The 22,814-nt window shown below is 65.2% G+C and overlaps 4 protein-coding genes across 6 annotated transcripts in view; 2 read left to right on the top strand and 2 right to left on the bottom strand.

The window, feature by feature from the left end:
* GPR37L1 (G protein-coupled receptor 37 like 1) overlaps positions 1–687 on the top strand; it is a 4,614-nt gene extending 3,927 nt beyond the window's left edge. The window contains exon 2 of the mRNA XM_080651091.1: positions 1–687. This exon is cut by the window's left edge and continues 580 nt beyond it. Coding sequence (XP_080507217.1) covers positions 1–248 — 248 coding nt within the window. The 3' untranslated portion in view covers positions 249–687.
* Positions 688–3,161: 2,474 nt separating this feature from the next.
* ARL8A (ARF like GTPase 8A) lies at positions 3,162–11,452 on the bottom strand. 2 transcript variants are annotated; one of them, XR_013959636.1, is made up of 8 exons: positions 11,075–11,452; positions 6,858–6,938; positions 6,677–6,750; positions 5,782–5,875; positions 5,593–5,660; positions 5,351–5,421; positions 4,561–4,764; positions 3,255–3,790 (listed from the first exon to the last, which is right to left on the bottom strand). XR_013959636.1 is itself a non-coding variant. In XM_080651258.1 (7 exons), exons 1-7 carry the CDS (start codon positions 11,195–11,197, stop codon positions 4,715–4,717), a joined length of 561 nt encoding a protein of 186 aa, XP_080507384.1. In that variant the 5' UTR covers positions 11,198–11,451; the 3' UTR covers positions 3,162–4,714. The 2 variants fall into 2 exon arrangements, 1 of the variants encoding a protein (XP_080507384.1); XM_080651258.1 differs by having other exon boundaries at positions 3,162–4,764; positions 11,075–11,451.
* A 1,108-nt stretch (positions 11,453–12,560) lies between these two features.
* PTPN7 (protein tyrosine phosphatase non-receptor type 7) lies at positions 12,561–22,699 on the bottom strand. Of its 2 annotated transcripts, XM_080651050.1 has the most exons (10): positions 22,582–22,699; positions 21,398–21,531; positions 20,553–20,736; positions 20,205–20,289; positions 18,000–18,076; positions 16,472–16,609; positions 16,083–16,193; positions 15,425–15,582; positions 13,941–14,054; positions 12,561–13,222 (listed from the first exon to the last, which is right to left on the bottom strand). In XM_080651050.1, exons 2-10 carry the CDS (start codon positions 21,454–21,456, stop codon positions 13,129–13,131), a joined length of 1,020 nt encoding a protein of 339 aa, XP_080507176.1. In that variant the 5' UTR covers positions 21,457–21,531; positions 22,582–22,699; the 3' UTR covers positions 12,561–13,128. The 2 variants fall into 2 exon arrangements, with proteins under 2 accessions (XP_080507176.1, XP_080507175.1); XM_080651049.1 differs by lacking the exon at positions 22,582–22,699 and having other exon boundaries at positions 12,610–14,054.
* Positions 17,736–22,814, top strand: part of LGR6 (leucine rich repeat containing G protein-coupled receptor 6) — a 56,833-nt gene continuing 51,754 nt past the window's right edge. The window contains exon 1 of the mRNA XM_080651048.1: positions 17,736–17,765. Within this exon, the coding sequence (XP_080507174.1) occupies positions 17,749–17,765 (17 nt within the window). The 5' untranslated portion in view covers positions 17,736–17,748. The remainder of the gene's footprint in view (positions 17,766–22,814) is intronic.

Here is a 22,814-nt window from a genome sequence, read left to right as displayed (position 1 = left end):
TCAACCAGTTCTCCGCCTTCTTCAAGGGCGCGCTGACCCCCGTGCTGCTGCTGTGCGTGTCGCGGCCGCTGGGCCGGGCCTTCCTGGACTGTTGCTGCTGCTGCTGCTGCGAGGAGTGTGGGGGCCCCGCGGACACCCGGGCCGCCCCCGGCTCGGATGGCAAGCTCAAGACGGAAATGTCCTCCTCCATCTACTTCCACAAGCCCAGGGAGTCGCCCTCGCTCCTGCCCCTGGGCACGCCCTGCTGAGGCCGGGCCCCGGGAGGCCTGTGAGTGTCCCCGTCCCCACGGGTCTGGCTTGGACGGCCCCCGGCCGGCTTGCTCTCCGGAGGTCGGCTGGGGGCCTGGTGTGGAGGTTCCAGGCATGTTTGGGCTCCTCCCCCACGCAGGGCCTTCCTGTCCCAGCCCTCCAGGTGTGCCCTCCCTGAGCCTGTCTGTGCACCCCCCTGGAATAGGGGGCTCTTTGGGGACCAGCCCTACTTGGGTCTTCTCTGGACCCGATTCGTCCCAGCCTGGACCCTCCCTCCTCCTGGCACCGTCTCTTCTTCCGGAGGCTTCTGTTCCCTTCCTCCTCCTCCTCCTCCTCCTCCTCCTCCTCGGTGCCCTGGGCCGCCCCGTCCCCACACCCTTTGTTAGGTGCTCCCCCGTAGAAAGCCTTTCTTAAAACACAATAAAGTAGATAGAACTAGCCCTGTGCCCACTGGACTTCCTTCTGCCCATCCTGGGGGTGCTCAGGGGTGCCTGGGCCTTCCCCGGGTGGGCAGTGCCCAGTGGGGGGACCCCTGGCCACCTGTGGCTTGATGGCTTTATTTTACGTACTTATTTTAAATGTATTTTTATTGAGAGGGAGAGAGAGAGAGAAACATCGACGATGAGAGAGAATCCTGGATCGGCTGCCTCCTGCGCGCCCCCCACTGGGGATCGAGCCCGCCACCCGGGCCTGTGCCCCGACCGGGACTCGAACCCTGACCTCCTGGTTCACAGGTCGATGCTCCACCCCTGAGCCACGCCGGCCGGGCTGGCCAAGGGCTTTAGAGGGGCAGGTGGATGGAGGCCGCTAAGCCAGGGTCCCCGGGGAGTCAGAGGGCTGCCAGTTAGCTAGGCCCCCCGGAGCCCCACCCCCGCTCCCCGCTCCACAAAGCCCCCATTCGAGGGGCACCAGCAGCCGCCCTCCGTGAGCCCCGGGCTTCCGGCCGCTGCCTCTGAGAAGTCCTCTTGTTACTCAGGACGACAGCGTGCAGCTGCCTGTCCGTGGCCTGCCCCCACCCCTTCCCGCGGGCTCCACCCCCTGCCCCCCCCCCCCGCACCGGCCCCCGCAGCTCTTCCAGCTGGTCCAGCCCTGGGCATCCACCCCCTCAGGCGGGCGGCCTGGGCCTGTTTGGGCCCAGAGAATTGGCACCAGGGACATCACAGGGGACCATCAGCCCAGCCATGACCACTCCCGGGTCCGGAGTCCAGCTGCCTCCAGAACCACAGAACCACCGGCAAGTCTGCCCTCCAGGCCCACCTAGAACACCTGCTTGGGGGGCTCAGAGGGTCCCTGGGGGCCCCGTGGGGAGGGGCAGGGTGCCCAGGGCCCTGGGTGCCTTCTTCTCAGCCCGCCCCTCCCACATCCCTGGGATCTGAACAGCCTTGTTCTCCATCCCTGGCACCCACCCCCAGGCCCATGACGCCGGGAGGGAGGGAGGCCGTTGCTAGGTGACCCACCCATTTCTCCGAGGACCTGTTGCCTCAGCGATGGCAGGCCCAGCTTTGTCTGTGGAGACTGAAGATGGGGGGTGGGGGGGGCCGGTTTGGACAGGAGGCAATGGCAGGACTCACCCCTCCCGGGTCCTGGATGCCCGTGAGGGAGGAGGGGGTCGGGGTGAACCGAGGTGAAGTCGGATCTGGGCAGAGCTGAGGATGGAGGGCTGGCGGGCGGCAGGGGGGGGGGACCCCTCCGCATCCTGTTTGGGGGGCCTCTTCCACAAAGGACACCCTCTGCCTCTCCTCGGGCTTGGCCAGCTCAGGGCTGAGTGGGGCGGTGCGGGGTGGGGGGGGGGGCTCCCCAAGGCTGTGCCCAGCCTCTGCCCCGCCTGCCAGCGCTAAGGCCTGCATAGCAGCCAGCAGGCCAGCGGGGCCCTGGGAACGGGCACTGTCCTGCCCCCCACCCCCGGCTGGCCGGGGGACAATGGGGCCTTTGTTGCTCAGGGGTCCCGCACTGGGCACAGGGGTGGGCGGTGGCCGTGAGCTGGACGCTGACACTCACTCTCCAGGGCGGACGTCAGGAGAGCACCCTCAGACCCTGGTCCGGGTGGGAGGGGGGGTCGACGCATGGATCCCCCCACAGCTGGCCGGCGGGTGGGGGCCCGTGCACTTAGGGGGGCCATCGCCTCACTTCGGTCAGCTGGACACAGTCGCTGAAAGTCTCGGTTCAGCTTTGCTATCGGAGTGGGGGACGCTTCCCTCCCCAAACTGGTGGGATGAGAATAAGAGAAGCACGGGGGTGGGGTGGGGGGGTGACCCCGGCCCCTGCCTTCCCCTAGGGACTTCAGCTCTGCAGGCCTAGAGGCGGGGCCTGGCCTGGGTGGCGGCTCACTCACGGGTGTGGGCAGAGAGGACCCCCCACGGGGCCATCGATACGGATGCAGGTCCGTCCCCGCTCCAGTTCTCCCCGAGGTGCCATCAGGCGTCTGCCAGGCCCGGCTGCATGTCCTAGCTCCAACCTCACCCCCCCTGGAGGATGGAGCCCCGAGAAGGGCCGGTCAGCCAGCCCCCAACAGCCCGTCCTGCTCCCCAGGCTCCAGGCCAGGGCAGCGCCTATCGCTGGAGAGGGGACCCCAGCTTCACCCTCCTCCCGGGGGGCCATGTGGTGAGGAAGGCCATGAAGCTGTTTGCCAAATTCTACCCAGCACCACGTCTGGGCGGCTCCGAGGACCAGGAGGCAGAGGCCTGGGGGGGGGGGGCGGGGGGGGTGTGGAGCCAGGAAGGGTGTGGACAGCTGGGGTAGCTCAGAGTCAACAGGGCAGCGCCGGCCCAGAGCCCCACCTGGAGGGCAGCTGGCCCCGGCTCAGGGTCTGGGAGCTCAGGGTCTGGGAGCTGCGGCTTCCTGCAGGGCCAGGTGAGGGAGCACCACCTCCAGGGGCGGGGCGGGGAGGCGGGGCCTCCTGAGAAACTAGGTCAAGATGGCTCAGGATTCGGGTGAGCTGGGCCTGCAGTTGTGGGCGACCGGGAGGGGCACACGGGTGGGGGGAGGATGGGCCGGCGGCTGGAAGTGGGCAGGGGGGTGAGGGTACTGCCCCTCCCAGCCCAGGAGGGAGGCCTCCAAGCTCTGCCCCGGGGACAGTCAGCTGGCTCCAGCTGGGCAGTGGGGAGTCGGGGACTGAGGGCCATGACTCAGGCTGCAGGGAAGGTCCCAGCCGGGCTGTGAGGACAGAGAGGCCCCGTCCCGCTCCTACATCCCCCCCCCCACCATGATGCCCCAGGTGGTTCCTTAAACAGACCCCTGAGTTCCCCTTGGCAGCTGCCAGCAGAGAGGAGGCAGGTGAGGGCAGGACACCCCCCCCCCCCCATGAGAGGCGCCCTGGGAAATGCCCTTGCGAGCCTGTGGGGCACCCGCCTCCCCCTCTCCCTGTGGCTGTTGGTGCCCGTGTGTGGGGGTGCTGGTGGGCCCCTCCCCCCGCCGGAAAAACAGCGGACACCTCACCCCCCAGCACAAAATGGCTAATTTATTCATGTTGTTGTTAGGAGGCAAAAAAAAAAAAAAATGTACAGTTACAAGAATCGTTTTCCAAACAGAGGTTAAATAGGAGCTGGAAAGTATAAAAAAAAAAAAAAAAAAGACCATCACTTTACAAATCATTAAATTAAAACCAATAAACAAACAAACACAAAACCGGGAGAGCCATCCCCCCATGCTGAGTGCCCTCCTTGTGCGACTGTAAAAAAAAAAAAAAACCAGAACAGAAAGCGAGGTGCCCGTGGGGGTCGGGGAGGCCTGGGAGGGGCAGGGGCTGCGGCCACAGGGCCATGGGCACGGGCATGGGGTGCTGGGCCCCTGCCCCCCCGGGCCTGGTGGTCTCGGGCAGCTGGCTGTGCCTGGGGCCCTAGGAGGCAGGGAGCCGAGAGGGGTGCCTCTGGGGGCTCCGTGGGCACGTGACATGCGGGCAGGGACCGCCAGGCTGGGAGGCGGGCGTGCGCAGGGCGTGGGACGGCCACCAGTGTCCAGGCTGGTACCTGCCCCACGTGCCCGCAACCCTTCCTCCCCCTCCAGGCCGCCCCTCCCGGACCCCCGCCTGGCCCCCGCAGCATCGAATGGTTGATTTTAGTTTTTGCTTAAATTAAAAAATTAAAATATATATACATATATATACTGTACACACAGGACAATAACAGAAGTGTTGAAGAGGGCGGGACGGGGACAGGGGACAGGGGACAGGGACAGGGCGGGGGGGGGCTGGGGCCAGGGCTGCTGAGAGGGGGAAGCAGGGTGGGGGAGGGGCAGGGGAGAGGGGACAGGTAAGGGGGAGATTAGGGGACCAGGGGGAGTGATTTATTTTACAATAAAAACAGGAGTTCAAACCTCAGCAGAACAGGACTCTGGGGTCCCCAGAGGGCCCCTCCCCACACCAGCGATGTGGGGTGAGCTTTGGGGGGACACGGGGTGGGCGGGGGGGCTCGGCTTCAGGTCTGGGTGGTGGGTCCCTGGTCCGAGGGTGGGGTGGGGGGCCGCAGTCTCAGCTCCTCCGTGACTTCGAGTGCTGGATAAGCCACTGTAGGGTGATGTCTGAGGGGGGGGGAGGAGAAGAGAGGGGGTGACGGGGCGTCCCCCTGGGGCAGTGACGAGGCCCAGGGCTCCCCAAACTGCAGCTAGGATCCACCCTCAGAGCATCGAAGCCCAGAGCCATCCAGCTCGGAACAGCCCTGGACAGGGGACAGGGGCGTCGGGGTGCTGAGGGCCAGAGCAGGAGGGGTCTGGGAAGCGCCTGGGATGTTACAGGTGGGGAGGCCAGGCCCGGGGAGATGGCCGACAGAGCAGGCAAGATGCTCAGAATGTGGGCCTCGCCCGGCTGGCATGGCTCAGCGGTCCACCATCGACCCAGGAACCAATGGCATGCAGGAGGCAGCCTGCTGATTGATGATGTTTCTCTCTCACGGATGTTTCTCTCTCTCCCTCTCCGTCTCTAAAAAAATCAAGTACATAAAAAAAAGAATGTGGCCTCCGACGGCCTGACCCCCACCCCCAGGAGAGCCACCACGCTCTGGACTTCCAGGAAAGGGTGGGAGTGAGGACTTTGGGGGCCAGGGCACTGGATCACCCAGAGGGGCCTCTCCCGTTCTCCCCTGCCCCCCCCCCCCCCAAACCCACGCACCAATGTTGTCCTTTTCTTTGCAGGAAATGGAGTAACAGCAGATCTCTCGGTCCTGGATGGCAGACAGATTCCTGGGGGGGAAACAGAGATGAATGGTCTCTAGGCCGGGGCCTGGGGTTGGGTCCGCAAGGCAGGTGGGCTCTGCTGCCCCCGTGTGGCCATCCCTGAGAACAGCAGCTCGCCCACTAAGCTCTCCGGTGCCTGGGGATTTGGGGAGCTCGCGAGAGGGGCACCTGACTCACATTTTCTCAATCAGCTCCTTCTCATCCAGGGCTCCCGGGAGGTCTCGCTTGTTTCCCAGGACTAAGACCTACAGAGAAGGGAGGACGGGCCCAGGTCCAGGGGGGCGCTGTGGCCGGGTTTCTGCCCTCTGCCTGCTCCCCCGGCCCCCTATGTCCTCGGCCGCCCTGGGACCCCGTGGGGCAGCTGACCGGGATCCCCTGCAGCTGGGGCTTGTCCAGCAGATTGTGCAGCTCGTTCTTGGAGGCCTCGATCTTCTCCTGGTCAGCGGCATCCACCATGTACCTGGGAGACGAGGGGGAACAGCCCGTGACTTCACAGGTGAGAGCGGGGGGTGGGGAGCAGGAGCTGCGGACCGGGGCAAAGGCCTGTGCCCTCCGGACCACCTCTGGTTCTTGGGGCCTGTGCGCCTGGGCCTGGCGGGGGCCCCGGGAATGTCTCCTGGGCCGATGGACATGAGACCTGCAGGCACTCCAGGCCTCTGAGCCTGGGTCCCCGAGGTCAGCCGTGAGCCTGGGCCCCAGAGATCAGCCGTGAGCCTGGGCCCCGGGGGTCAGCCGTGAGCCTGGGCCCTGGAGGTCAGCCATGAGCCTGGGTCCCGGAGATCAGCCGTGAGCCTGGGTCCCCGAGGTCAGCCGTGAGCCTGGGCCCCGGGGGTCAGCCCTGAGCCTGGGCCCCGGGGGTCAGCCGTGAGCCTGGGTCCCCGAGGTCAGCCGTGAGCCTGGGACCCCGAGGTCAGCCGTGAGCCTGGGTCCCGGAGATCAGCCGTGAGCCTGGGTCCCCGAGGTCAGCCGTGAGCCTGGGCCCCGGAGGTCAGCCGTGAGCCTGGGCCCCGGAGGTCAGCCGTGAGCCTGGGCCCCGGGGGTCAGCCGTGAGCCTGGGCCCCGGGGGTCAGCCGTGAGCCTGGGCCCTGCAGGTGGTCAGCCGTGAGCCTGGGCCCTGCAGGTGGTCAGCCGTGAGCCTGGGCCCTGCAGGTGGTCAGCCCCGAGCCTGGGCCCTATAGGTGGTCAGCCCCGAGCCTGGGCCCTATAGGTGGTGAGGCGGGGGAACAGGGGAGGCTGGGGTCGTGACCCCACGGGCACTCACACGATGGCGCTCACTCCTCGGCAGTAGCGCTCCCACATGCTGCGAAAGCGGGGCTGTCCCCCGATGTCCCAGAGCTGAGCGAGAAGAGGGGGCGGTGGTCTCAGCCGCCGGCGGGCGGCCAGACCCTCTACGCCCCCCACCCTGCCCGGGGCTCCCCACCCCCTCCTCCCTCCGCGCCCACCTTGATGGTCACGTTCCCCTTGGTGATCTTGCGCATGTTGAATCCGACCGTGGGGATCATGTCCTCGTTGAACTGTCCTGACTGGAGGGAAAAGTCGGGATTGGAAAGGGTAAAACTCGACAGGACCCTCAGGGGCCTCCCCGCCTGCGAGAATGACGGCGAGCTGAAGCCAGTTTGGCTCAGTGGATAGAGCGTCGGCCTGCGGACGGAAGGGTCCCGGGTTCGATTCCGGTCAAGGGCATGTACCTTGGTTGCGGGCACATCCCCGGTGGGGAGTGTGCAGGAGGCAGCTGATCGATGTTTCTCTCTCATCGATGTTTCTAGCTCTCTATCCCTCTCCCTTCCTCTCTGTAAAAAATCAATAAAATATATTAAAAAAAAAAAGAATGAAGGCGAGAGGTCAGAGGTCTCCCGGGCGTCCCCTGCAGGTGGTAGAGGTCACGGCTTGATCCCCGGTGTGAGGCGTGCAGGAGGCAGCCGATCGATGATTCTCTCTCATCATTGATGTTTCTATTTCTCTCTCCCTTTCCCCTCCTCTCTGAAATCATGAAGAATATATATATTTTAAAAAACGGTAAGAAGCCCTAACCGGTGTGGCTCCGTGGATAGAGCATCGGCCTGCGGACGGAAGGGTCCCGGGTTCGATTCCGGTCAAGGGCATGTACCTTGGTTGGGGGCACATCCCCAGTAGGGGGCGTGCAGGAGGCAGCTGATGGATGTTTCTAACTCTCTATGCCTCTCCCTTCCTCTCTGTAACAAAATCAATAAAATATATATATATATATATAAAAAAAAAAAAAGGTAAGAAAATAGAGGACCCACAGGCTCCCGGGAAATTAAAATCCCCACCTGACACACATTATCGTGAGCAAGCGGGGTGCCAGTGCCGCTGTGACCCCCGCTTATGGGGAGCCCCGTGGGGGATCTCCTGTTCCTGGTCGTGTCTCTCGGCTCACCACTGGAAAGCCGACCGTGGCCCAAAGATATATAAGGGGGAAAGTTCCAGAAACACACCATTCCTAAGTTTTAAGTCGCGCGCCGTTCGGAGCAGCGCGATGACATCTCGCGCCACCCCACGCTGTCCCGCCCGTGAATCGGCCCTTTGTCCGGAGTCGACAATAACATGGTTTGTAACGTTTTCAGTACGCGGTTATAACGGTTCTGGGTGGTTATTCGTCATCGCTGCTCATCTCTTACTGTGCCTGATTTACAAAGTAAACTGGATCCCAGGTGTGTGTGTGTACAGGAAGACAGGTGGTAAAGAGCCCTGGCCGGTGTGGCTCAGTGGATAGACCGTTGGCCTGCGGACCGAAGGGCCCCGGGTTCGATTCGGGTCAAGGGCACGTACCTCGGCGGCAGGCTCCTCCCTGGCGTGGCCCTGGTCGGGGCGCGTGCAGGAAGCAACCAATGGATGTGTTTCTCTCACATCGATGTTTCTCTCTGTCTTTCCCTCTCTCTTCCACTCTCCCTAAAAATCAATGGAAAAATATCCTCGGGTGAGGATTGAAAAAAGAAAGAAAGAAAGAAAGAAAGCTGGTAGAGATAGGGTTCGGTGCTATCCGCGATTTCGGGTATCCATCGGGGTCGGGGACCGCTGTGACCCTCAAGTCAGCTAGCCCAACGCTTGTCTGCACCTTGAAGGCCCTTGGGGTCGGCCCCTACTCTCCCCAAGTTCTCTCTGAGCCAGACATCCATCTTCTTGGGACTCCCATCCCCCCCCCCCCCGCCCCCCCGTTCCTACGCCTTCCCCCTGGGCACCCCCACCTTTAAGTATTTGAGAACAGCCCTCTCCTTCCCCTCAGGCAAAAACACCCCTGCGTTCTAGCATCCCATTTTCAGACGAGTCTTAGGTTCAGGGGCGCATCGTCCATGATTTTTTTTCCCAGCTCGCACGCAGGGGACGGAGAGGGAGACAGTCGGTGGTGAGCTCGGGTCTGACTCTTCCTTTCTCCCTGAGAGGTGCTCTCCAGGGGATATGCACGGGGCGGGCAGGGTGCCTGCGGGGCCCAAGGGCCTGAGGACCTGGAGTGACCCCGACCCCGGAACTCCCCTACAGCCCGCGGGGTGCTTTTCCCGGGGAGCCCCTTTATTTATTTATTTTGTTTGTTTGTTTGTTAATCCTCACCCAAGGTTATTTTTGCATTGATTTTTAGAGCGAGTGGAAGGGATGGAGAGACACAGAGAGAGAGAGAAACATCGATGTGAGAGAGACACATCAACAATTGGTGGCTTCCTGTATGCGCCCCAACCAGGGCCAGGGATGCGGCGGGCAACCAAGGTACATGTCCTTGACCGGGAATTGAACCCAGGACCCTGTAGTCCACAGGCCAGCGCTCTACCCACTGAGCCAAACCGGCCAGGGTGGGAAGCCTCTTGAAGGGGACACGCGCCTGCCCTTTAGGGTGTGTGCGTCGAAGGACACATTTCATAGCCAAAGGGGGGGCGTGGGCTGGGGGACGGGGACTGCCCCCCGTCCGCCCCAGACACTCTCGACCCCAACAGCGGACCCGGGACTCGGCTTCTGCCCCCCCGACCTACCATGCCGCCCAGTCTCTGGGTAGGATGCTGGCCTAGAGGGGAACCTTCAGACCAGGAAAACCACGGAACCACGGGGGTCCCCCCGGAACCCTTGTCCGGGAACACGGCTTCAAGAACGCTCCCCGAGAACACCCTGGAGACTGAGGGGGATCACCTGGCTCGGTCATTAGGGCAGCAGCCGCTTATCTCTCTTCTTGGCCGTACCCCCCCTCTCCCCCAGACATCGCCGGGGTCCCAATGCCGGGAGGCCAAGCCCACGCTGGCCTGGATCAGGGTCAGGCCCTGTGTCCTTCTCAAGGGGCCCCAGAGACCCCCCACCCCCGGTCAATGCCAAGTCTCTCCCCCCCGCCCCCCCGTGGTGTCTGACTCCAGGGCCACGGCCTGGGTAGACAGGAGGGCCCGCACCTTCGTGCCCAAAACCCCCTGCGGGGGGCCCGGCGATCCCACCCAGACACGGGCAGGGGCAGAGGTCATGGGTGGAGCAGAGTTGGAGACCAGGAGGCCGGCGCCCAGACGTGTGACCACAGGGTCCCTGTCCCTCTCGCCGTCCCCCCCCCGCGGGCCCTCCGGTCTCAGGCGATGCATGCCCCTTCCGGGACCTGCCAGGCAGGGGGTACCCAGCTGGCCGGCCACACTTCTTTGCCTGCCCACCCATCTCGTCAGCATTGTTGGCCTGGTCTCTGGCCAACCCACCATTCGCAGAATTCCCCGGGGGTTGGGAGCTGGGACCGGGTCCCTGGTCCCTGGACCCTGGTCCCCGGACCCTGGCAGCCCAGCCCCATCCAGCGGCTGGGGAGCTCAGGCCACGCAGGCCGCAGCCATTACTGCAGCCTCGTTCCTACCACAGAGCTCACCTTCCCCTTTTTCTCCAAGACGGAGGCTTAACTCCTTCCCCGCCACGCCCGGGCACCCACCTCCGGCTGGACTACGGAAGGCCCTCAGGGCCATGTCTCCCTTGTCCCCAGGGCGGGCAGTGCCCCTCCAAGTCATCTCTGGCCCCCCCTGCACCCCCGGCACCTCCTCCTGCAACTTCTGAGCCAGGCCGAGCCTCCAAACTCCCTTAAGGATGGCGATGCCACCCGCCCCGGACCCCCAGAGGCCGCCTGGCCCAGCCCGGGAGTGGCCCTTGGGGGAGGAGTCTGGTTCCAGCCTCGGGGCCTCCGCTGACTCCGCGACCCCGGGGGACACCTTCCCTGCCCCTCCAGGGCGCGGGGGCTTCCTTTCCGGGCGAGAAGGGGTTAAAGCCTCCGGGTGGGGCTGGCCGGGGCCCAGGCCCCCTCCCCCTCCCCAGGCCCTGGGGCCTCCGGGGTCAGCCACCCTCCGCAGGCTGGGCGGGCACAGGCCTGGCACTTTCGCCCCGTCATGCCCCCTGGCGCGGGGTGGGGTGGAGGGGCGGACGGGCAGGGGATCCCTCTGGCCTCGTGACCCCTCGGGCCGCCGGTCCCGGCACCAGGCCTGTCCCGGGTCCCCCGCCCCCGTCGGGCCGGGAGGGAGGGAGGGAGAGAGAGCGGGGTGCGCGCACCCGCCCGGGTCCCTACGGGCTGTGCTAGGCCCCAGGCGCCCGGCCCGGCCAGGCGGGGACCTCGGCTCCCCCCCCCCCCCCCGACCCCGGGCGCGGCGGGTGGAGACAGGCCCAGGCCGACCCCCCTGCGCCCCAGCCGCGCGCGCCCCGCACGCACCGCGATCACGTTGACGAAGGTGGTCTTGCCGGAGTACTGCAGCCCCACCAGCGTGAGTTCCATCTCCTCCTTCCAGAACAGCGCCTTGAACCAGTCCAGCAGCTTGTTGAACAAAGCGATCATGGTGGCTGCGTGCGCTCGGCCGGGCGGCCGCGGTGCGCCGGGCTCGCGGGGGGTGCGCCGGGCGGGCTCCGCCGGGGCTGGGGGCGCGGGGCGACTCGCGGCCGGATCGGCTCGCCGCTGGGTGTGGCCTCGGCGCCTCCTCCTCCTCCTCCTCCGCCGCTGCCGCTGCCGCCGCCGCCGCCGCCGCCCCCCGCGCGCCCGGAGCCGAGCCGGGGCCGCGTCCTGCTCGCGCCCGAGCGCGCGCGCCGCTCGCCGGAGCGGGGCCGGGGCGGGTGCGCGGGGCCCGCGGGCTCAGGGGCTGGGCCTGACCCGCGGGCGGCGTCCGGGCCACTGGGAGGAGCGAGGATTCGTTTTATTTATCCCCTGGCCCGGCTGGCACCCTGTTCCTCCCTAAAGGGTGGGGGTGGGGGTGGGGGCTGGGTGGGTGCGCTCCCCGGAAAACAGGAAGGCGTGTCCCGGTGGAGAGGGCGGCTCACCCCCTTTGCCAGGACCCGAAGGCCAGGCCTCCCGCTGGGACAGAGGGTGGGAGGCTTTGTTCCCGGAACTCACGCCTGTGGGCATCTAGGGGGGCCCCCAGTCCCCTCCCCTGGCGTGTACCCAGCGTGGGGAGCCGCCGTGGGGAGCATCGTGTGGGGGAGTCTGCCTACCCCTCTCGTTTTGTTCATAATTTACGGGAACCACGTGTCTAGGAGCGTCTGGCCCAACGTGAAATAGATGTTGGAGGTTGATGCTGATGTTTCATTAATATCACTTAGGACGAGTCCGCGGGGAGCACCTGGGGTGAGTGGGCCGTGAGGGAGGCAGGTCAACAGCTGAGCCTGGGAGGGGTCCCCACACTTTCCCTCCTCCAGGGACTTCCCTCTGCGGCTTGCAGGGGGTGGGGGTGGGGCGGACACGTGGGGTGAGGAAGCCTCCGGCTTCCTACGTGGACAATTCGGCCAAGGTCAGGACCAGAAGTTCAGGGGTCTGGCATCTTGGGGGGGTGGGCGTGGGGTTCCCAGGTGGAGGTGATCCTGCAACCCAGGAAGGCCGTACAGCTGGAGTGGTTTGGGATTAATTCTTTATTTTTATGAATATGTTTTTATTTTCTTAAAAAATACATTTTATTGATTTTTTTTTTTTTTTTTTTTTACAGAGAGGAAGGGAGAGGGAGAGAGAGTTAGAAACATCGATGAGAGAGAAACATCCATCAGCTGCCTCCTGCACGCCCCCCACTGGGGATGTGCCCGCCACCAAGGGACATGCCCTTGACCGGAATCGAACCTGGGACCCTTCAGTCCGCAGGCCGATGCTCTAGTCACTGAGCCACACCGGTGAGGGCAAAAAAAAAACAAAAAACAAAAAACAAAAAAACATTTTTTTTAAAATTTATTTCAGAGAGGAAGGGAGAGGGAGAGAGAGAGAGAGAGAAACATCCTTGAGGAGAGAGAATCACGGATCGGCTGCCTCCTGCACGCCCCCCACTGGGGATGGAGCCCGCAATGCAGGCCTGTGCTCGGACCAGGAATCCAACCGTGACCTCCTGGGTTATAGGTCAACGCTCAACCCCTGAGCCACTCCGGCATGGCGGCAAAGCACAAGTGTCCCTGTCATGCACGCGGAGGCCGAGCTCCGGGCACCGTCTGTCCCTCTCAGATCTGCTCGGATGCCAGCTCACGGCCTCAAGTTCTGAGTCAAAGCAGGCTCCCCGGACGGCCACTGGGGGCCACCAGAGGAAGCAGAGGAGTGGCCAGCAGTCAAGACCTGGAGTCTGGCCGTGGTCCTGGCTGATCAGGGTTCGGTGGCCACACATGCTCGCCGAGGGGGCACCCCTTTCCCAGGCCCAGGTGCGCGGGGGGGGGGGCACCCTGAGTCGCAAGGCCCCCTTTCTCCTGACCCACCTTCCCGGGCCTGGGGAAGGGGGTGCCTGGGCTGGTGGAGGGCGCCAGGCGTCAGGGGCTGGACTCCCCAGGCAGCTGGGCAGCGTACAGGGCCAGCGTGTGGTGCAGGAACTGGTACTGCTCCGCGGTCTGGATCATGCCCCCCCTGTGGGGACAAGCAGAAACCATGAGTCCCGAGGGGGCCTCCCGGCCCCCTTCCCGTCGATCCCGTCCTCTCTGCTTCTCTCTCCTTCCTGCTGCTCCTCAGACCTTCTCCCCCAGGGGAGCCCCCTGCCCCTTTGCTCAGGGCTGAGCCTGGGGGAGGAGAGGCGGTACCAAGGAGGGGACACCCCACACGGGCACCTGCTCTCCTCTGACCAGCAGCTGCCAGGCCCCCGATTCCTCAGGTCGGGCCAGGAGCACGCCTGGGCACCAAGCTGCCTCTTCCCGATAATCTCATTTTTGTTGTTTTGGTTCGTCCTCACCCGGGGGGTGTCTTCCCGTTGATTTTTAGGGAGAGTGGAAGGGAGAGGGAGAGACGGAGAGAAACATCGATGGGCTGCCTCCCGCACGGGCCGGGGAGCGAGGGCTGGGCTGCGAACGGAGCCTGCCTCTGAGGTACGTGCCCCTGATCGGAATCGAACCCGGGACCCTTCCGTCTGAGGGCTGATGCTCTATCCACGGAGCCACACTGGCCAGGGCCCACTAATTGTAACAGTAATAATCCCACACGTGTCTAGCAGGCTCTCGGGTTCCCGGACCACGTCCACGCACGTCCTCGCGGCCTCTCTCGCGTCAAATGCTGGGTGGTCACGTGGCTACAAGCCCTCTGACCCCAGAGGCCACTCGGCGCCCTTGGCCCCACGCGCCCCCCACGCGCCCACCTGTCCAGCCGCAGTTGGCACACGATGCCCAGAATGTCCACCTCCCCTCGGGCCTTCAGCTGCTGACAGCCTATGCGGGTGGCGATGAAGCAGCCGGTGCGGCCAATCCCTGCGCTGGATGGAGCCAGGGAGGGGATGGGGGGTCACAGGTGACCGGGAACGTGGGGGCTGGCCCCCCGCCCCCCCCCCGGAACGTAGGGAAAGTGGCAAGAACTGACCCACGCTACGTGGGGGCTGGGGACGCGGGGCGAGGCAGGGGGACCAGGCCGTGACAGGCAGTAGCCGGCCCCGGACCAGTTACGTTTCCGACCGGCCTCGCTCGAAGCCTGTAAGGTCGCCCTCGGGGCCCTGTGGACGTTGGATGAGCTGTGGACAGCGATGACCGACGGCCGGACGGTGCCCACGCCGGCCTTGCTGACCCCGGCCCTCCTTATCGGACCAGGACTTCCTCCCGGAAGGTCCTCCACAGCTGTGTCACCCGGCCCCCCTCCTGCCTCGGGCTGTTCCACAGTTCTCTCTCTTGCCCTTCCTTCTCAGGAATTCGTCCCAGGTCCGGGGGCCACCTGTGTGTGTGTGTGGGGGGGGATCGGGGGGGGCCATGAGCCCCCCGTCTGTCCCTCTGCCTCAGTGCTCAGTGTCCTGCTTTTAAGCGTGTCCCTGTGCGGCCCCCACTCCGTCCCCATCCACTTCTCACTTTGTAGTCAAAGAAATTCTTTTAAATGGCAACTCCAAGTGTCTTGGCTGGTCCCACGGGGGCCCCTCATCCCTCTGGTTTTCTAGAATCTTCTCTCATTAACCATGACCTCCAGGCCCCCTGGCCTCTAACCACTCCCGGCCATGCATCAACGTGAATGTCTCCTCTCATCTCTGGGCCTTTGCAAATGCTGTTCCACCTGCCTGGACCAGGTGCCCTTCCCCTCGTCACCTCCCAGGTGTCAGCGTAGCTCAGACTGCCTTTGTCCAGGGAAGCCTTCTCTGGCCAATGTCTGGGTTGGGCTGGGTGGGGGGCGGGGCCAGGTACCTGAGAGGGGGGCATGGCCAGGTATCTGTGAGGGGGGCGGGGCCAGGTGCCTGTGAGGAGGGTGGGGCCAGGTGCCTGGGAAGGGGCGGGGCCAGGTGCCTGTGAGGGGGCGGGGCCAGGTGCTAGTGAGGGGGGCGGGGCCAGGTACCTATGAGGGGGGCGTGGCCAGGTGCCTGTGAGGGGGCATGGCCAGGTGCCTGTGAGGGGGCGGGGCCAGGTGCCTGTGAGGGGGCGGGGCCAGGTGCCTGTGAGGGGGCAGGGCCAGGGGCGGGGCCAGGTGCCTGTGAGGGGGCATGGCCAGGTGCCTGTGAGGGGGGCGGGGCCAGGTGCCTGTGAGGGGGCGGGGCCAGGTACCTGTGAGGGGGCAGGGCCAGGGGCGGGGCCAGGTGCCTGTGAGGGGGCGGGGCCGGGTGCCTGTGAATGGGGCGGGGCCAGGTGTCTGTGAGGGGGCGGGGCCAGGTACCTGCAATGGACCACGATGGGCCCCGAGCTGGCCGTCACCTCTGGGCTCTCCTCCACCTCGGCCACCAGGCGCAGCAGTGGCCCCGCCGACTCCGGGGTCTGGTGGTCAGGCCAGGCCGAGAAGAGGACGTGCTTCACCGACCGGCACTCCTCGTGGTGCTGGGCGGGGACACGGGCGGGGCCCGGGGTGAGGGGAGGACACGGCTGCCGTCCTCCCTGGCCTTCCTCCCAAGGCCGAGTGAGTGACCCCGGGGCGGTCAGGGACCACCAGCCGGGAAGGTCAGCTCTTCTTCTGCCCATCACGCTCCATCCCACCGGGAAGGAACACCGGCCGGTGTGGCTCAGTGGGTGAGCATCGGCCTATGACCAGGAGGTCACGGTTTGATTTCCGGTCAGAGCACAGGCCCGGGTTTCAGGCTCCATCCCCGGGGTGAGGGGTGCAGGAGGCAGCCGATCAGTGATTCTCTCTCATCCTGGATGTTTCTCTCTCTCTCTCCCTCTCCCTTCCTCTCTGAAATCAATAAAATATAGTCTAAGAAAAAGGGAAAGGCTTGATGAGTAATCCTTGGCTCCCAGGGGAGGCTGGCCGCCCCCCCCCACCCCCGCCCCGGGTCCCTGAGCAGCTGGGGTGTCCAGGCTGCCGGTGGCCGGGCCGGTACCTGGACTGTGAGCCGCCGCACGGTGTATTCTGGAAGCTCCCGCTCCTCTCGCACGCGGATCCGGAAGGGCCCGTAGGTGTCCTCGTCCGTGGGCCAGTAGTGGACACATTTCTAGGAGGGAGGGGGCTGGGAGTCAGAGGAGGAGGGGCTGTCAGCTGGGGCAGGGCCAGGGCAGCAGACAGGGGAGTGGGCCCCCTCCCCACCCCCATCCCCCTTCCTCCCACCCTCCCCTGCCGATGAGATGCTCACCCAGCTCCACGGTTGCATCTCAGGGACTGAGACAGGCACGCTGGGCCTGCCGACATGTGCCCTCGGCTCCAGGGGTTCTGAGCTGCCCCGCGTGGGGGGGGGGAGTGTGTGGGGGGTGTGGACGGGGGCTCTGCTCCTACCTCCTTGCTTTCACGGAGCTGGGTGAGCATGACAATGAGTGGCACGTCCTCCTGCCACACCATCTCCCAGAAGTCCGCCACGGTGTTGGGCATGGGCCCCTGCGTCGCAATGTAGACCTTCTCCTGCCCGTCGTAGCCCTGAGGGGGGGGGGCACAGGGGGAGGCTGAGGAACAGCGAGAGGCGACTCCGGGGAAACCTGGGCTCTGCAGGTCCTAGGATCAGGCTGACGCAATAAGCGTGCGCACATAAACACATGCGCATGCAGACACAGCTTCACATAGACACATGTGCACATGCATACACGTGCACGCACAGACACATGTGCACACATAGACACGTTGCACATACAGACACACGTGCACACATAGACACATGTGTACACAGAGACGCACATGCGGACCCAGCTCCACACATAGGTGCACGTGCACATGCATACACGTGCACACACAGACACATGTGCACATAAGACACGCACACACAGCTTCACACAGACACATGTGCACACGCATACACGTGCACACACAGACACATGTGCACACAGAGACACATTGCACATACAGACACATGTGCACACATAGACACATGCGTACACAGAGACGCACATGCAGACCGAGCTCCACACATAGGTGCACGTGCATACACGTGCACACACAGACACATGTGCACACAGAGACACACATGCACACATAGAATGCAGGCGTGTGCCCACGCAGACACACACATGCACACGCAGACATATGCACAAATGCACACACCAGAAGCACACGGTGGGTGGGAAGGACGTGGGTTCTGGAGTGAGGACCCTCTCGGTTCCACCCCCGTCCTGCTGCGCCACCACAAGCAAGGGACGGGCTTCTGTGAGCCTCAGTTTCCCCACCTGTGAATCGGGCATAACCCCACGCCTCGCCGGGACACCGTGCACGTCAGACTCACAGTTACCGAGGGACCAGCACCTATCAGGCCCCTCGAACGCACTTGGCTCCCCTCTCCCCTGCGTCCTCCCCGCACGAAATACGAAACTACGACTCGACCTTCGTGGAGCGAACGTTCCCCTTTGCACCTTAGCTCTCATGCTCGTAGGAGCAGGAGGAGGGCTGGTCTCTGAGCGGGACCTCGGTTCACCTGGCTCACCTGCCGGCAGGTGGGGATCCTATTCCCCTCCCCCGGGGTCCCAGCCTCACCGCTTCCCACCTCCCTGCACCTGACCCCTGTCCTACCGCTTCAGGCCCCTAGAGGGCGCTACCGCACAGGCCGTGTTCAGGGCCGTGGCGGTGGGATGCTGGAGCCCAGGAGGTAAGGAGAGACGGGGAGAGGGAGAGGCAGAGGGGAGAGGGAGAGGGGAGAGGGAGAGCGGAGACGTCTGCTGTTTTCTGGGGGGTGTTGTGGGGACGTCAGTACCTGGGTCAGCGTGGCAGGACGGCCGTGGGTCTGAGCCGGAAGCCTCCAGCCCCCAGGGGACATCCACACACACGCACACGCACACGCACACACACACCCCCGCCCCCGCCCGCCCGGCCGGCCGCTCACTCGGATGTAGTTGGCATTGATGTAGTCCCCATCCTCCTGGCTCTGTGCCCGGCTGAGACACACACGGCTCTGGGGATCTGGGAAGTCAAGAGGCCAGAGGTCGGAGATCAGAGGCCCAGCGGTGACCTAGGAACCCTGACTCCAGCAGGGCTGGAGGGAGGAGGGGCCGTGGTTAGAGCATCGCCCCCGAGCGGAGCTAGTGACTTATTTTGTGTGTCGACGAGGATGGGGAGCAGCAGCGTCGTTCAGAGCAGCGGGAGGGAGAGGGGCAGGGTCTAGGCCGCCGGGGGAGGTGGGGGAGGAGGGGGGGCTGGTGAGGAAGGAGGGAGAGCAGATCTAATGGCTGTCGCCGCCGTGATGCCCAGTCCTGGAGGCCGGATGGGTGGAGGGCAGGGACGTATCAGGGGGACTGGAGGAGAAAGCTTTACCGTCTTTATTTGTTGTGGTGGTGGTGGTGGTTAACTCTGGCTCAAGGATGCTTTCCCATTGATTTTTAGAGAGAATAGGAGGGCGCGGTGGGGGGACACAGAGAGACAAACATCGACGTGAGAGACACGGCGACGGGGTGCCTCCTACATGTGCCCCTGACAAGGGCCGGGGATCCAGCCTGCAGCCCACCTGCAGGCCTCACCCCTCAGAGTTGGGCCTCCCTCTCCGGTCAAACGCGGTAAAAGCTTCCTCCATCGAGCACTGAGCTCTGCAGCCCGATGCTCTGACCTCCCGAGGGCCTTGGCTCAGCTGTGAGGGACGTGGCTGGGCCTTCAGGGACTAGGCTGAGCTCTCTGGGGCGAGGCTTGGCCCTCGGGGGCCTGTGCTCAGCTCTTTGGGGTTCGCTCGCCTCTTTGGGGCTCGCTCGGCTTTTTGGGCCTACGCTCGGGTCTTCGGGGACCCTTCCGTCCGTGGGCCAGCACTCTATCCACGGAGCCCGGCTGGGGCTGCAGGAAGCTTTTGTGGGGGCCGATATGGGATTCCGGCGAGGCAGCCGCCTGCAGCCCCCGGAGGTGAGTGGGTGTCCGCCCGTCCTCCAAGGCCCACGGCTCTCCCAGCGCCCGTCCCAGTGGGATGCAGAGACCAGCTCATGAGGAAGGGAGGGCCCACGGCTCTCCCAGTGCCCGCCTGGCTCTGGCAGAGGGCATGCAGGGCCTGGGCATCTCAGGCAGAGGGACCTTCCCTCTGGCAGTTGGGGGGGGGGGTTGGGTACAATCAGGAGCAGGACAGGCCTGCTGTCTGGCCCACCGCCAGGCGGGCAGGGGCTGGGCCCCTGGGAGACAAGGACGGGCAGGCGCTGAGCGGGGCCTTCAGGACTGGGTGTTGCCGGGGGCGGGGGGGGGGGGGGGGGAGGGTACGCGGGCCGATAAGGCTGCTCGGAGCGGGTGGGGCAGGAGGGAGCATCTCCATGGCCTCAGGGTCCCAGGCCTCCTGCTGCCTCGGAAAGGTAGCAGCTGCAGGTCCCGGTCCAGCTCCAGTGGCCCCCCCCCCCCCCCGCCCCGTGACCTCCATCTCCTTCCAGGTCCCTGTTCCCCCACCTCCAACTCCAAGTCCCCAAGCCCCTCTCTGGGCACCCCCGACGGCACCTCTTCCCCGCAGGCCTTGGCTGGGGTCCCCCATGGGGGAGGGAGAGCTGGAAAGGGGATTTGGGGCCACTGGGTTTTGGTGACCGAGGGCGACATCGGCAGTGTCTCTGAGACTCACTTTCCCCATTTGTAAAATAGGGATCATGCCCTGGCCGGTGTGGCTCAGTGGATAGAGCATCAGGCCTGCAGACTGAAAGGTCCCGGGTTCGATTCCCGGTCAAGGGCATAGGCCCGGGTTGTGGGCTCGATCCCCAATAGGGAACATGCAGGAGGCAGCCGATCCGTGAGTCTCTCTCACCATGGATGTTTCTCTCTCTCCCTCTTCCTTCCTCTCTCTGAAATCAACGAAAATATACTGAAAAAAATAAAATAAAATAGGGGTCCTAATACGGTACCACCAACATCAGGGGTCGTTTCGAGGGACTTGGCGCAGAGCGGGGTCCCCCGTGAGCCCCCACATGTGGGAGATGGACTCTTGCGGATCCTGGTGTGGCTGTGGGTCACGCCCTCCCCCAGCTGCGCGGCGTTGGGGTGCTCGCTGCCTCTTCCTTCTGCACTCCTCCGGCCCGCCCCCCCCCCCCCCCCGAACAGTGTCCCCGCCCCCTTGCTCCCCGCCAGCCACAGTCCTTACTTGGCAAGATGGTCTTGTATCGGTCCTTGGAGGCATGCCCCGGCACATCCAGCTCTTCGGGGTTGACGAAGTTTGGGGGGATCTTCTGGCGGGGGGGGGGCGGGGGAGACACCTATGAGTGGCCGACACCCCTGCCCAGCCCGCTGTCCCCTGCACCCTTTTCTGGGGGAGCTGGGCCCTGGCTGTCTGGCCCCTCCCGGCAGCCCCACGCAGGGCTGGGTGGATGGAGGGCAGAGGAGGTATGTGGGGCCACCTCCTTCCTGGAGCCCCGGGGTCCTCTTCCCTAAGGGCCCCGAGAGGAGGCTCCCCCCCCCCGTGCCCAGGGCGGGGTAACCCCCAAGTTCTTACCAAGAACTCCTCTTCCAGCTGCTGGGGGCTGGGGGGCTGGTGCTGCAGGGCCCAGCGGGTGAGGGGGTGGCCGGCCGTGCGCAGGAAGTGCAGGGTCACCTCCCGAGGGGTGTTCACGGAGCAGATGGGCTCCACGGCCCCCAGGGACCGCACGTCCAGCACCAGGGCCACGCTGGAGCCCCGCCTGCGGGCACAGACGGACGACGGCTCCCCTTGCCATCCTCCCTGTCCCCCGGGCACCTCCTGTCTCCCCCCGACCTGGGCCCCAGCGGGTTCCAGGGCTGAGGCCCCTTCTCAGCGCTGCTCCCCAGAGCAGGGTGGCCGTGACCCCGGCTGCTCACTCCACCACCCACCTGTTCCCCCTCCCCACCTGGTCCCTGGGGACCTACATCCGGACGCAAGACGGCCCTCCTCCAGGGACGGCCTCCCCACCCGACCTGGGACAAGGACGAGGTGGACATGAACCGGTACCCCAGACGTGACATGCAAATGACACGCAAATGACATGCAATCGAGGCCATTGGGTTTCCTTTCCAGATTGTAGTCTGGGCCAGGGGTGGGCAAACTTTGTGACTCGAGGGCCACCATGGGTTCTTAAACTGGACCGGAGGGCCGGAACAAAAGCATGGATGGAGTGTTTGTGTGAACTAATATAAATTCAAAGTAAAGGAGCAGAGGGGAGAGCAAGAGAACCGGATAGAACAGCCGGATCCGGCCCGCGGGCCGTAGTTTGCCCACGGCTGGTCTGGGCTCAGCCCTCAGGGCTGGAGTGGGGAACGGAGGGGACAGGGGACCGAGTGGGGGGCTCAGGGCCAGGAAGGCCCCTCCCCCGGGGAGGGTCTCACCTCTCCTGCAGCCGCACGTGCTTCCTGGCTGGCGTTTGGGCCGGCGGAGGCTGGGTCATGGCTGCCCGCCACGGGCCTGGACCATGCTGGGCGGGTGCCGGCCCGGGGCAGGCTCACTCGGCCATGAGGTTCGCCTGCAAGACAGCGCCCCCGGCTGCTGACTGTCCGCCTTGGGGGGGGGGCGGGCAGGAAAGGGACCCCCAGCCCAGGCTGCCTTCGGCCCTCTGCCTCCTGGTTTCCCTGGCGTGTGTGCGTGCGTGTGTGTGCGTGTGCATGTGTGTGCACGTGTGTGCGTGTCACTGTCGCCGTGGGAAGCCAGGTTCCCCACGGGGCCCCGGGGCAGCCAGCAGCCTGGGGTGAGAGGAAGGGCAAGAGGAGAGAAGAGATTGTGGGCGAAGATAGAAAAGGATCCAGGAGGGGCCGAGCCGAGCCGAGCGGGCGGCGGGGAGAGGGGGGCTGCCCGAGACCAAGGTTCAGGGGCCCCAGGCTGGGACCCAGGTGAGGGAGGCCGGGATGGAACTCCAAGTGGAGTTGCGTGTGGAAGGGCGGGGCCAGCACGCAGCCGCCACCTGTCAGCCAAGCTGCTGGGCGGCCTCCTCTCCGAGGGGCACCCCGAGGCTGCGTGCAGCCGGGGGCACCCAGGGGAGACCCTCTCCGTCACAACCCCACCCCGCCCGCCCCTTCCGTTCATCCTGGCTTCGGGGGTCTCGTCCAGGGAGGGAGACTTGGGGGTGTTCCTTCCTCCTCGGCCCATCCCCCCAGCTCCTGCCTCCCCAACCGTCACAGGAAATGGCCTCACCGAGCCGACCTCAAATGGTGCAGCCGGGGCTGGGGCAGGAGAGGGGTATGGAGGTCTGGTGCCACCTCGTCTTGGGGGGCCAGAGTCATGACTTCCAAGGTGTGTGTGTGGGAGGGGGGGTGGGGGGGAGGGCTTAGAATCCCTAAGGCCACAGGGGCCGAGGCCAGGAGGGCAGAGCGGCCCGTACAGATGTGAGGGATGCAAAGGACTCCTTAGCTCTGCTCCCCCCACCCCCCCACCCCACACCTCCGCTAGATCTGCACCCGTCTCCCCGCCGGGCAGCGTGGCACCCAGCGCAACCTCCTCCGAGACCCCCGCCCGCCTCCCTGGGGTTTCCACCATCCCCGGGGCCACAGGCCTCCAGCTCCCCTCGTTCTGGACTTACCAAAACAGCTGTACCCCCCGAGGCCGCCTCTGGACAGCTGTCTGTCGGTCTGTCTTTGAGGCGAAGGAAGCTTCAGGAAGCCAGCTTCCTCCCTCCGCCCCTCCTCGCCGCCACCCACGCACACCCAGCGGCCCGCTGCCCTCCTGCCGCCGCCGCCAGGGGTCGGTGCCTCCTGCCGGGCCCCCTGGGGACAGGCGGGCAGCGGCCCCCCAACCTCTGCCCTGGGACCGGAC

Source organism: Plecotus auritus (genome assembly GCF_963455305.1).
Source record: "Plecotus auritus genome assembly, chromosome: 14".
NCBI classification, from domain to species: Eukaryota; Metazoa; Chordata; class Mammalia; order Chiroptera; family Vespertilionidae; genus Plecotus; species Plecotus auritus.
The sequence above is the reverse complement of the archived record's forward strand: the minus strand, read 5'-3'. Positions and strand labels throughout refer to the sequence as shown.